The sequence below is a fragment of the Mytilus californianus genome, unplaced genomic scaffold (assembly GCF_021869535.1).
Source record: "Mytilus californianus isolate M0D057914Y unplaced genomic scaffold, xbMytCali1.0.p SCAF_5, whole genome shotgun sequence".
NCBI lineage: Eukaryota > Metazoa > Mollusca > Bivalvia > Mytilida > Mytilidae > Mytilus > Mytilus californianus.
In genome coordinates, this window is record NW_026262701.1 from 73,836,334 (window position 1) to 73,849,123 (window position 12,790).

Below are 12,790 nucleotides of genomic sequence, written 5' to 3' on the forward strand. Positions count from 1 at the left end.
TTGTTGTTAGGTTGTTGCTAAGCATTTTAGTAAACTGAAAATTAACGTGACCATTCGATCGTAACTTCAGGTCCCTCTAAAGCAAACAATAACATTTGGAATTGAGCTCATTTGTATAGATAATGCAATCCATAAGTGATAATTTGGCTATTAAATAAAACCGTTGCTAGGCAACCTTCCTTTAACCGGAACATAAAAAAATCATTGTTTTCACAAGTTTCTATACAAAGGCTATCAATGATATGAATATAAGCTTATTTTGAGAGGGGGCCAAAAACGCCCCTTATCATACCTTGTCCTTTCGTGTTTCAAGGGCGGCTACATTCATTTTTAAAATGGGGGTTCCAACATATGCATATTGTTATTATATTTAAACGGGGGTCCAACCACATCACCTCAAACAAAAGCATACACAAGCGGTTGTTAATCCACCACTGAGTTTCATTTAAATGCGAATGTTTTCAAAGTTTTGTCATATTTGTAGAATAAATCATATCTAAGCAAACTATCAAACCACGTCATGAGTTCAATGGGAACACAAATAGAAAATTCATGGATATAACTGTGTCGCATTTGATAGCTGAGGACCCCATAATAAGATTTTGCGTGTGGGAATGAGTTTCTTGCAACGGTTAATTGCGATAGTAAAATGTAATAGTTTTGTAGGAAAGTACTCAGATTCAATATACTTCTCTAACTGAATTACAAGATTATATATATCAATTTCAGGAAAATTCACCAACATTGTTGCCAAGTGGCCAGGGTCAACACATGACAGCTTCATTTTCCGAAATTCTGATGTTGGGATACACTTGGATCAAAACCACAGAGGATTTGATGTTGATGGACTGTTGTTAGGAGATAGTGGTTATGCCTGTAAACCTTATCTCATGACTCCTTATTTAAGGCCTTCAACACGGTAAATTGTTTTTTTATCTTATTTTTCACAAAATCATCAACTCGCTATATATATATCTTTAAATATTGCGTCTTTGCAATGTACGTGTATATATGCGAAATTGTATTGCGTAATCGAAACATCTTGAGTATCTTTGAAGTACTGCAAATCATCAAAATGGCTTCATAAGGGAGCGAATCTAATGTGAAACCAGTGTACATTACATTAAACTAATTGTAAACATGTTTACTGTACATGACGTTTGGTGTGAACAAGGCCTTACTTGACAATAATTTGTCGTTTAAAAAAAAGTTGTCTCATTGACACTAATGTCGCATATGTTTATAATTAAATTTACTTGTAGCTTCCATGTTATATAGCAACTGCGTTTTTATCTTGTAATCAAATTGTGTCATGAATCTAAGTTATTAGGGTCGCCCTATAGTGGTCAGTTTGTCCGTCCGTCAGTTACACAATTATGTTTCTTGATTACCGTTATGATTTATTTCAAAGTGTTTGCTTTACATGTACATTAACCACTACCAGAGTGTACATCAAAACGTTTGTAGGTCAAAAGTCAATGTTAAAAACTATTTTAGTATAGAACCCCATGTTCTATGGTAAAGATCTTTTCTGCTATTTTTCATAAAAACCATTCTGATTTTAAAGTTTATATTTGACATTTGTATAATTAGTGAATTAATTATTTGAAAATATTTGTATATAAATTTTCTAAATGAGTTACCATAGCAATACCTTTTTCAGACAACAAGAGAGATATAACAGTGCTCAATCCAGGACAAGATCCGTGATTGAAAGGACTTTCGGACGCTGGAAAAGACGGTTTCATCTGCTGCATTCAGAAATCAGGTTGACCCCGGACAGAGTCTGTAAAGTTATTGTTGCCTGTGCCATTTTATTTAATTTTGCTATTTTGCAAAAAGAGCCAATGGTAGAAGACCGGGAAATAGAAGATGTTGATGTTGGACAAGATTTGGGACATCAAAACGGAATGAATATCCGTAACTTAATTGCCACAACTTATTTCTAGTGTAATATAAATTGAATCAAACAAACTGATGAAATAACATTTATTTTTATTTTCATGATGCTGGTCATTTCTAGCGCTGATTTCAATTTGTAAATCTCTTTGTTTTGTTACAGTTTATTCATACAAATAATTTTTTGAAAGCTTTAAAATGTACATGTGCAATATGGTTTAATGCTACATTTTCTAAACGTAGATAGTACAAAATTACAATTGTTTCCCTAATATAATGAGGATAAATCTTGTAGCTTCATGCAGACTGTACTTGTATATAAATTGTTTTCACAGAATATAGTTTTTTTTTGCAGCAGATTAGAAAAAGACTCAAAAAATCAGTCCACACTGATTTTACAAAGAGAAATATTAAAATTTTCACAAATTATTTTTTTATAATCACTAATTTGTTAATCACACAATTAATTGAAGATCTAACAATTGATACTGGAATGTAAAGTCTCACTGTTCATTATCATTTAATTCCTGTTTCAATTTCTTGATCTTTAATTTCAGGAGAGTTTTTTCTAGCTCTAGCTTTTCTCGTTCAGATATAATTTTTCTTTTCTCTTGAAGGATTCTTGTTTTGTCCAGCTTCAGAACTTCAATTTGAAGCTCCTGGTAGGTTTGCTTTTTCTTTGGCTGGGTCACTGATACCGGTTTAGTTATTGAAGATTTAGCCTTTGTTGTTATTGGTGCTACAACGGAACTTACAGAAGCTTGCTGCAAATACATAAAAAAAAATGTTTTTTTTAATTATTATATATATGTTCATCCTTCATATGAAATATTAATCGTTTGCACCCCGTTATTGCTGAGAAATATATCTGAGTAACATGAACTGACACAGCATAGAGTTTTAAAGGCAAATATAATAACAATAATAGGACATTATGTAAACTTCAACAATAACAATAAAATGCTCCGCTGGGACGCAGCTTGATACGACCGCAGAGGTCGAACCCTGAACAGTTGGGGCAAGTATGGACACAAAATTCAAGCTTGATACAGCACTGAATTTGGATTGTAATTAAATATTTGACACAGCATAGGTTTCTGACACAGAATGAAAGTGGTCTAAGAACTTAAATTTTTTTAATTTACCTATTCAAACCATATCATTATTATTTGCTTTTATACATAAACCAGAAATAACCAATTTAAAATGGAAAATTTTAAAGAAAAAAAAGGAAAAAAAAATCCCCCCCCCCCAAATTTTTTTGAACCCCCTTATGATTCATCACCCCCAAACTCAATCCCAGCTTTCACTTTGTGGTATGGTACCTTGCAGTACAATTTCAGAGAGATCCATACACTTGAACACAAGTTATTGTCTGGAAACTAGAAAAATGCTTGTTTTTGGCCCCTTTTTGGCCCCAAATTCCTAAACGTTTAGGGCAATTACCCCCAAACTCAAACCCAGCTTTCCCTTTGTGATATGGAACCTTGTAGGTTCTGGGAAATGCGCAGAATGCATGATTTTGCATACATTTTTCTATAGCTTCTTCGGGCCTTCAGCGGCCCCAAAACAATGCGCACGAATTTTGTTTAGTTTTTTTTTAATATACTTTATATTACTTTTAAACCAGGCTAGTGCCATTGTTTTACATAGATATAAGAAGATGTGGTATGAGTGCCAATGAGACAACTCTCCATCAAAGTCAAAATTTATAAAAGTAAACCATTATAGGTCAAAGTACGGTCTTCAACGCGGAGCCTTGGCTCACACCGAACAGTAAGCTATAAAGGTCCCCAAAAAATTACTAGTGTAAAACCATTCAAACGGGAAAACCAACGGTCTAATCTATATAAAAAACGAGAAACGAGAAACACTTATGAACCACATCAACAAACGACAACTACTGAACATCAGATTCCTGACTTAGGACAGGTGCAAACAAATGCAGCGGGTTTAAACGTTTTAATGGTACCAAACCTTCACCCTTTTTCTGAAACAATAGTTTAACATCACAACATAGAAAGACACACTATAAAATATCAACTGAAATAGCTTAACTCAATCAAAGGACATATTAACACCATTGAACATACACTGAACAAATAAATTTGACCTATGACACAATGTATGTTAAATTATTGAGAGAAAAAATATATAATTTATTTATAATTTATCTATACATTTATGAAAATGGAATTACAAAATAAAAAATACCTGAATATATATAGAAAACACTGATAAACTATATTACCTAAGTTGGAACAGACTATATAATTGTGTGCTCATTAAACCTTTTGTCTTTTTTGTTTTCTTTACTAATAAATAATAGGTGTAATTAAAAGTGGGCAAACCAGGAGTAAACCCCTCCGGATATAGTTACCTTTTCCTGGTTCGCTGTTCATTTCGAAAGAAAAACAACATTACTGTACGATTACCAGAAGCTTATTTTGATTTAATTCTCTATGATTTGATTTAAAGGAAAAATTAATTGAAAAAAGGTTATATCCATATATTTCTGTATACTGGTATTACTGATACATGAACTTAGTCTTTCAGAGTTCACAAGTTTTTATATGAGTGCAAACAAATTGAGTTCGTATACTGTGAAAGTACTTTTATTCGTGGGGTACCAATTTTCGTGGTTTTCGTGGATGGCTTTATCCACGAATTTAACTGTCCAACGAATATAATAACTGTTGTCCAATTCCAGACACGGAAAGATCCCCTTGTAGGTTTGATTACATGGATACGGTCATATAAACCAACGTACTATGAACTAAATATAAATTTTTTTTGTACAACTTCAGACCGGATTTTACCCATTTAATCTTTAAAAAATCTAAAATTTACGACTGTTAACATTTTAATTCTCATGAGAAATATTTTTTTATCGATGAAAGTCAGATGTCCGGTGATGATATGCGATAATGAAATGTTCCTTTTTTCATAATTCTCATACGAAAAAAAATACTGATTTCATTTTGGGCTTGCTTTTTTATGTCATAATAATTGATTCTACAATTCAAAATATTATGAATTTGTTATCTATGAAGGACGAACAAGTTAGTGAAAATGAACACCTTATTTAACAATGCCCCACAAATCATTATAAAACAACATATGATTAATATCACGAAGATCCGATTCTGAAGTCTTCAAATTCATCACTCGATTTTTTTTCTTCAGAAAACTAAAATCCACGAATTTAAGAACCCACGAACATGTAACTTTTGCTGAAACCACGAAAATTGATACCCACGAATAAAAATACTTTCACAGTATTGCTATCACGTCGTCTTCGGCGGCATCCGTGGAAAGATTGGTTTCCGGACAATAACTTTAGTTAAAGTGTATGGATCTTTGTGGAATTTACCAAAAGTTTTAATAACACAAAATATATATATATTTATCCCCACTGTTAAGAAATTAGAGGCCAAAAAAGGGGCCAACAAACAAGTGTTTTACGGAAGGTTAATGTACTTCAGACATAGTCTACCTCATAGGCGGCAAGACACTGCATGTAACACTGAAAACATAAACAACAGCATAGGAGGCAAGACACTGGCATGAAGAAATACGTACACAACTTGGGGATTCTTGTCCTAACACACCTTTCACCCGAAGTGTTGGCAAATCGACAGTGGCAATAATCTCTCTTTGCTCTGTGTTGCAGGCAACATAATTACTTTGGTCATTTAGGACCACGAATTCAGAAGCATCATTTTCTGCAATAAACAAGAAATATTAGCAAAGTTATTTTGTTATTGATGCGTGGGATAGTTTCTATATACAATCATATTTATATTGCATTTTTTATAACAACTTATTTACTGTTTTCTCTTCCAGTTACGTCATGATATGTGTCTGTTGTACGTCCTCTGTTGTGCACAGTGTATACCAAACTCTGTCTGACCGACAAAATGTCAGACAAAAAATCATTCGGACAGACAAAAATTTAAAAATATTTTGGTTGAATATATAGTAGAAAAGTCCAATTTCTCTTTCGGTCAGACAAACCCTAAAACAGTTTAGCACAGACTGTGTGCAGTACAATACAAATTTCTGTTACTCTGTTAAATTAATGACATTGGTTTATAAACATAAACGACCGGCTTATCATTTTTGCTTGCCTTGACGGAGTCAAAAAGCGAGACATAGGTATGCTGTTTCCGGCGACGGCGTCAACAATGTATTAGTTTGTGATTAGGTCTAGTTCATGGTGAACCACTAGTGGTAGGTCAATGATATTTGGTATGCAGTTGTATTAGCATTGGCACATCTCATTACCATGGAGATTATTTGGCCCCGCCCCCTCAGTCAAGGTCTATTGACTTTTAAACTTTTCATAGTTTACATGTATTAGTTTGTGATTAGGTCAATTTATGGGGAACCACTACTGGTAGGTCAATAATATTTGGTATGCAGTTGTATAAGCATTAGCATATCTCATTTCAATGGAGATTATTTGGCTCCGCCCCCTTAGTCATGGTCTATAGACTTTGAAAATTTTGCTAAGTTAACATGTATTAGTTTGTGATTAGGTCAGTTCAAGGGGAACCATTAGTGGTAGGCCAATGTTAATTAGTGTTGAGTTGTATAAGCATTAGCACATCTCATTTCCATGGAGAATATTTGGCCCCGCCCCCTCAGTCATGGTCTATTTACTTTGAAACTTTTGCTTAGTTTACATGTATTAGTTTGTGATTAGATCAGTTTAAGATGAACTGCTAATGTTAAGTCAATGATATTTGGTATGCAAATTTATTGGCATTTGCAAGTATTGTTTCCATGGAGATTATATAGCCCCACCCCTGATCATGGTTCATTGACTTTTAAACTTTTACATAGTTTACAAGTTTAAACATATTTTATTGTCCAAAAACATTGACAATAGGATTAGACACAAGTTTTGCAACTTAGAACGTCTTCTCCATTACATACAAATAATAAATAACCGAACAAAATAAAATACATAATAATAACATCATAAACAATATTAATATGGAGACATGAAATTAACAAGAATTTAAACGACATGGCTCATCGATTTCTAAAAGTCGAGTTGACCGTAAATTTATATGATAGACCTAGTAGGTTGTTTTAGATTTGGAATATAAATATTCACTCAAAAGGTAAGTTATTATTTTAAACAAGTTAATGTTTGTGTTTAGGTTTGTTTAAAGGGAACGACTTATAATAAGTCAATGGTATTTGGTATGCAGTTTTATTAGCATTGGCACATCTCATTCCATGGAGATTGTTTAGCCATGTACCTTCAGTCATGGTTCATCGACTTTGAATATTTGCATAACTTACATGTTAACTTATTGCTATTTTAATTTCAACATTTGCATTATCAAAATTACAAAAAGGCGAGACATGTCTCTGTGATAACAGTTTATTAAACAAAAGCGGTCTTTCTCAACAATAAAGCTAGCTGAACGTCATTATATAAGTAGGGGAAATGCTTATGAAATTGCTGTATTTGTATTAGATTTTGACTTAACTTATCAGTTTACAATGCTAGTGCTGTACCTTTTTTGTCTGAGTAGTGGACAATAAATGCAATTGTGTCATGCACCATTGTAGGAACATCAATAACTGAAAAATTGATTTCACTGAATGTATACTGAGGAAAGAGGTCAATTCATCCCTTTCAGCTTCGGTGATGCCCTTTGTTGTGTCCACATAATTGTAAAAATTACCGTCTCCCACTTTTGGTAATGCTTTACTTAATTGGCCTGTAATCTTGTAAAAATTTCTGAATTTCTACATTCATTTCTTTTGCTTTTTGAAGAAGAGATTTAACTTCTTTACCTGAAGCAAATATTTGTGTTTATTAGCCTTCATGTGCCCGGGAAACTTAATACATTAGATGAAACGGTTTTATAAACAACAAAAGTTTTATTGATAAACTTGAAATAGGTCTCGAGACAGAGGTAATCATGGTTGTTAAAAATTGCACTGTAAAATAGAGGCTACCCAAAAAAAAAGTTCGTCACCCAAAGCCAGGACTTATATGAACTAATGATTTCCATATGAAAAGTCATAGGTGAACCAAAATGGTCCAGAGTCTGCCTCTTAAATTAACTGAAGGGGCAGGACCTTTTTCGGGACGTCGGGATCGGGTGTTTTTAAGCTCGGGATTTCGGGATTGATCCTGTCGGTGTTCGGGAATTCTTTTTTCGAATTTCGGGATGTCGGGACTTAAATTTCTTTAAATTGAGGACCTCGGGATTTAATGTATTTAAGCCTGGGATTTCATAATCAGGACCCCTCCAACCCCCTTCTTAACTGTATGAAAAATGGTTCAAGGTTTAATTATAATCTTTTAATACACGGCGATTTCATGCGGGAAGCCCAAAAAGTAGCGGCGAAAAGTAAAACAAGAATCCCCATAACACAACATAAAAACTGAAAAACACCCAAACTTATAAAACCCAACTTTTACAAACACAGGCACTTATGGGGAAGACCCCCCCAATTTGTATTGTATTGATTAAATACAATTTAACCTAGTTTGAAGTTAATTTACTATCTCTGATACAACCCCTTATTTTATTATTGGATAAAACAGAATTAAGGGGTTGTATAAGAGATGGTAAATTCACTCGAAAGTAGGTGAGACATGCGCAGTAGTGATATAATGGTATGCACATTGAAGGTCCCAATTGGGGTACTTCAATCCTACATTCTATTTTCCATTTCTCTATATTCTTTGTTATTCATATGCAGTCTGTTATTTTTAAGAACATTTTTTCATAATGCTTCTAACTGTATGTTAAGTTTGTTTTGACAAAGTACAATCTAGTTCTAGCACAAAACCTAATGGGAAGGGTCAGATACGAATTGTTGATTTAAAACCCATGAACACGGAATGTGAAAAATATTATACTGTCACATGGTCAAGGACACTTGTAAAAACAAAACCGAAGTTTTGAAAATGAAAGACGAAGAAAATGCAGACACTGGGCAACCGGTAAATGATAAGGTACAACATGCACCACTGAAGGCAGTGAAGGTGTACAAATTACGAAATTAATAAACATACGTATGTGTATATACAGCATAAATGTATATTTTGGTCAAATACCATGTAAAATTTATGGAGAATGCATATGGCTTCACATTTTATGATTGAAGAAAAACGCCGTTTCTCGTGTTAAAACAATTTAAATTAAAAACATATCAACATTGAAGATTTAAATATGGCCGCTCATAAGCAGACGACATATTCACGGCCGTTTGTAGTAGTCATTACATGAGCATTTGTGTTTTTAAACCAGTGTGAAAATATTGTATATAGTATTACCATTTAATCCAAAAGGATTGTTGATTAATTCCAGTGGCAGTGGCATGCCTATGTCAAGACCTCCATCGATCCCATAAAAGTTTGGTGCCCCCTGATGTAGTTCTAATATCTTCTGCGTTACAGGGTCATTTGCCTTGGCTGGAGGTCCACCACCAGTCGTCCTTGCATGGACCTTCTCCTTTGCTGCCTCCTCCCTTGCTGCCCCACACGATTTCCTCCACTTTTCTTTGATTTGGGTGGCAGTTCTCTGTGCCCCACCCCTGGCATTCAACTGTTTGGCAATATCTTCCCAGACCTGCTTTTTCCTTTGGTTGGTAATAGAGCTGTTGAATTTAGCATTTATGATGTTGATGTTCTTTTCAACTAGCTCTGTCAGGAAGACCTTTTCTGCATCCGTAAAATTTGCAGCCCTTTTCCCCTTTTCTGGTTCCATTTTGCAAATGTGACAGGAAGTACTAAGAGTTATGGGACTTGTCCACTGGATAATATTTTGTCCAGTGGACAACTAACCAATCCTTAACCAGGTTTTGAACAACAGAATTTAACCACTGGATAGTAATCCACTGGATAAACAGTTATCCAGTGGACAAGCTTATCCAGTGGATAACTTTATCCAGCCTTTTGAACAACCGGGCCCTGCACAGCTGCTTTTTATTGCCGGATTGGAGAATCAAGGTACATAAACAGCAACCAACAGACACAAAAGCCATATTTTGGAGGTTATGATCTGTAAGTTCAAACATATGGTATTCTTTTCATTATATCTTGCACTCATACTTTACAGAAACCAGAAATGGTAAATCTAAAATAGCTATTGACCTACCGCAACGACACGTGATATGTTATAATTAGCCTTCAACTCAACATTGATATGAAAAAAGGTACAATAATGTACTTTTTAGACGTCAGTTGTCAAGACACCCTATCTGATATTGTAGACGTCTGTTGTCAAGACATCCTATAAAATGTTGTAGACGTCAATCAGTTATCAAGACACACTATTTAATTGTGAAGATGTCCGTTGGCAAGACTCCTTATTTAAGTTGTAGACGTCAGTTGCCAATACACAGTATTTAATTGTGAAGACACCAGTTGCCAAGACATCCTATTTAATTGTGATGACGTCAGTTGTTAAGATACCCTATATAATGTTCTAGACGTCCGTTTTCAAGTTACCCTATCGTATGTTGTAGACGTCAGTTGCAAAGCACCCTATATAATGTTATAGAAGTCGGTTGTAAAGACACCTTATCTAATGTTGTAGACGTCAGTTGCACATAGACACCGTATTTTGTCATCAAGACGTCACTTACCAAGATTTTCTATTTAATTTTGAAGACGTCAATTGTCAAGACACCCTATCTAATGTTGTAAACGTCAGTTACTAGGAAACCCTATTTGATTACGAAGACGTGAGTTGCCATGACTCTTTATCTTATGTTCTAGACGTCGTAACCAAGACACCATATTTAATTGTAAAGAAGTCACTGACCAAAACATCCTATCAAATTGTGATGACGTCAGTTGTCAAGACACCCTATCTAATGTTGTAGACGTCAGTTGACAAAACACCCTGTATAATTGTGAAGACGTCAGATACCAAGACATCATTTTTAATTGTGTAGACATCACCTACCAAGAGACCCTATTTAATTATGAAGATGTCAGTTGTCAAGACATCCTATCTTATGTTGGAGAAGTCAGTTGTCAAGACACACTATCTTATGGTATAGAAGTCAGTTGTAAAAACACTCTATCTAATGTTGTAGAAACACTTATATTTAGACGTCAGTTGCCAATACAGTCTATTTTTTTTGTATTGCCTGCGACGAAAGTTGCATAAGGAGTTAGAATCGGATATCGCTTGATATCAACTCGATTTATTTAATTTCAATATAATAATAAGCGAGCCTTTTTACTATTTAAAAACGAGAGTTGATATCAAGCGATATCCAATTCTCAAGAGTTAAACCTATTTCTCTTATGGTCAACACTCTTAGCGTGTTAAAATAAAAATTCCGTGAATCGTTGATCTAGTCTTTTACACATAACAGTATGACGTCATATTTCCTTTTCCGGCGTCAAACTTGAAATATTTTAAAACTTTTTTTACACTTCAGAATTTAATAAAATTTGACAAAAAGAAGATTTCCAGGTGAAAAGTGTGAGTGCTTTGTATATTATTGGAGAAATCACATAATGTCCCTTGCCATGGACAAAATGTACATCGTCTTAACCTTTGAAAGTTATCAATGACCTAACGAATAGCCAATGGAAATGTCGTAATATCGTCTCATAATGCTAGATAAGCCAATCAAATTAACGCAGTTTTCATATCTCTTTTTCGTATCACATTCCATGCAGTGTGAAACGAGATATATCATTTCATGCAAGAAATAGATTACAGGCCATAACTATAAGATAAATAGGGATTATAATCGGTGGCGATGGCGTAAATTATTTTTATATAGCTTACAACTAGAAGTTGATTGTAAGTATACTGCATTGTTCATGACCCACAATCAACTTTAGTCGTAAGATTTTTTGTGAAACTGATCACTGGATGCTTTATTCCTTTTATGCAGATACTTGTGTTATGAAGTTTCCATCTGTCGTATGTCCATTATTCAGGCACAGGCTCATATAAAGTTGACTTTGAAGAATTGTGATAAATCTAAGTCCACAAATGAGTGTTCAGCTGGTTTAAATACATGCAAAATTATATATTAAGGCATTTCGAAAGCAATTTTTTGCAATAATTATATTATGTAGGCCCAAATCTTGATAGTTGAAATTGTTCGATTTAAACGTAAAAAATAAACACCCAAAGTTCAAACACATAAGAATGACCATATAGTCTTTAATGTGTATATATGCTATTGCCATGAAACTAAGTAAACTGTCTTATAATTCCCTAATCTTAATTCATGCCAAGTTTGAATAAAATGGTCAAGTCTTTTTACTCTATTAGGTCCTGAGACACACTTATCGTCCTTTGATTTTTCGTTGTCCACAAATGGAGTCCCTAATGTGGACAGTGTATAAATTGCAAATTATTTTCATACTCCTTCCAAATTTATTTCTTAATGTAAGGGGATGAAATTACATGGGAAAACATTTGCGGATGATCTTTTAGGTAAAGTAGTGATTTGGTATAGTTTGAAAAGGTCAAAAATTGGTATGTCTGAAGTTGTCAAACTGAATTATAGACCCCCTTAACGTTAAAACTGTCCATATTTTGAGTTATAGATGATAGACTTTTCTATAATTTTGATATGATCTGTCCCAAAAATAGTACACTACACCTTTAATTTATTTTTGGATAGAGCCGGTTCAATTTTCTAAATATGCCTTTTTGGTCTTATAGAAATGCTCAACGTAATTACTGTGTTCTCGGGTCTGTTACTTATTTCTTTGGCAAAAACTGTAGTAGGTAAAAAAAAAGAATTAAACAGCAAAAATGATGAACAAGACTAGGTCTACAAATGAGTCAACATCGCCAAAATTGTCAGTTGTCTACTCATAGTATTTATTGTCATTAAATGATAATTTTTACCCTTTTTATGTTTAGGGCAAGAA

General features: G+C 33.9%; 1 protein-coding gene across 1 annotated transcript; it reads right to left on the reverse strand.

Annotated features, from left to right (window-relative positions):
- Positions 1–1,975: 1,975 nt before the first annotated feature.
- LOC127701429 (uncharacterized) lies at positions 1,976–9,678 on the reverse strand. The gene is made up of 3 exons (XM_052205306.1): positions 9,212–9,678; positions 5,482–5,624; positions 1,976–2,663 (listed from the first exon to the last, which is right to left on the reverse strand). Exons 1-3 carry the CDS (start codon positions 9,642–9,644, stop codon positions 2,403–2,405), a joined length of 837 nt encoding a protein of 278 aa, XP_052061266.1. The 5' UTR covers positions 9,645–9,678; the 3' UTR covers positions 1,976–2,402.
- Between the last annotated feature and the right edge of the window lie 3,112 nt (positions 9,679–12,790).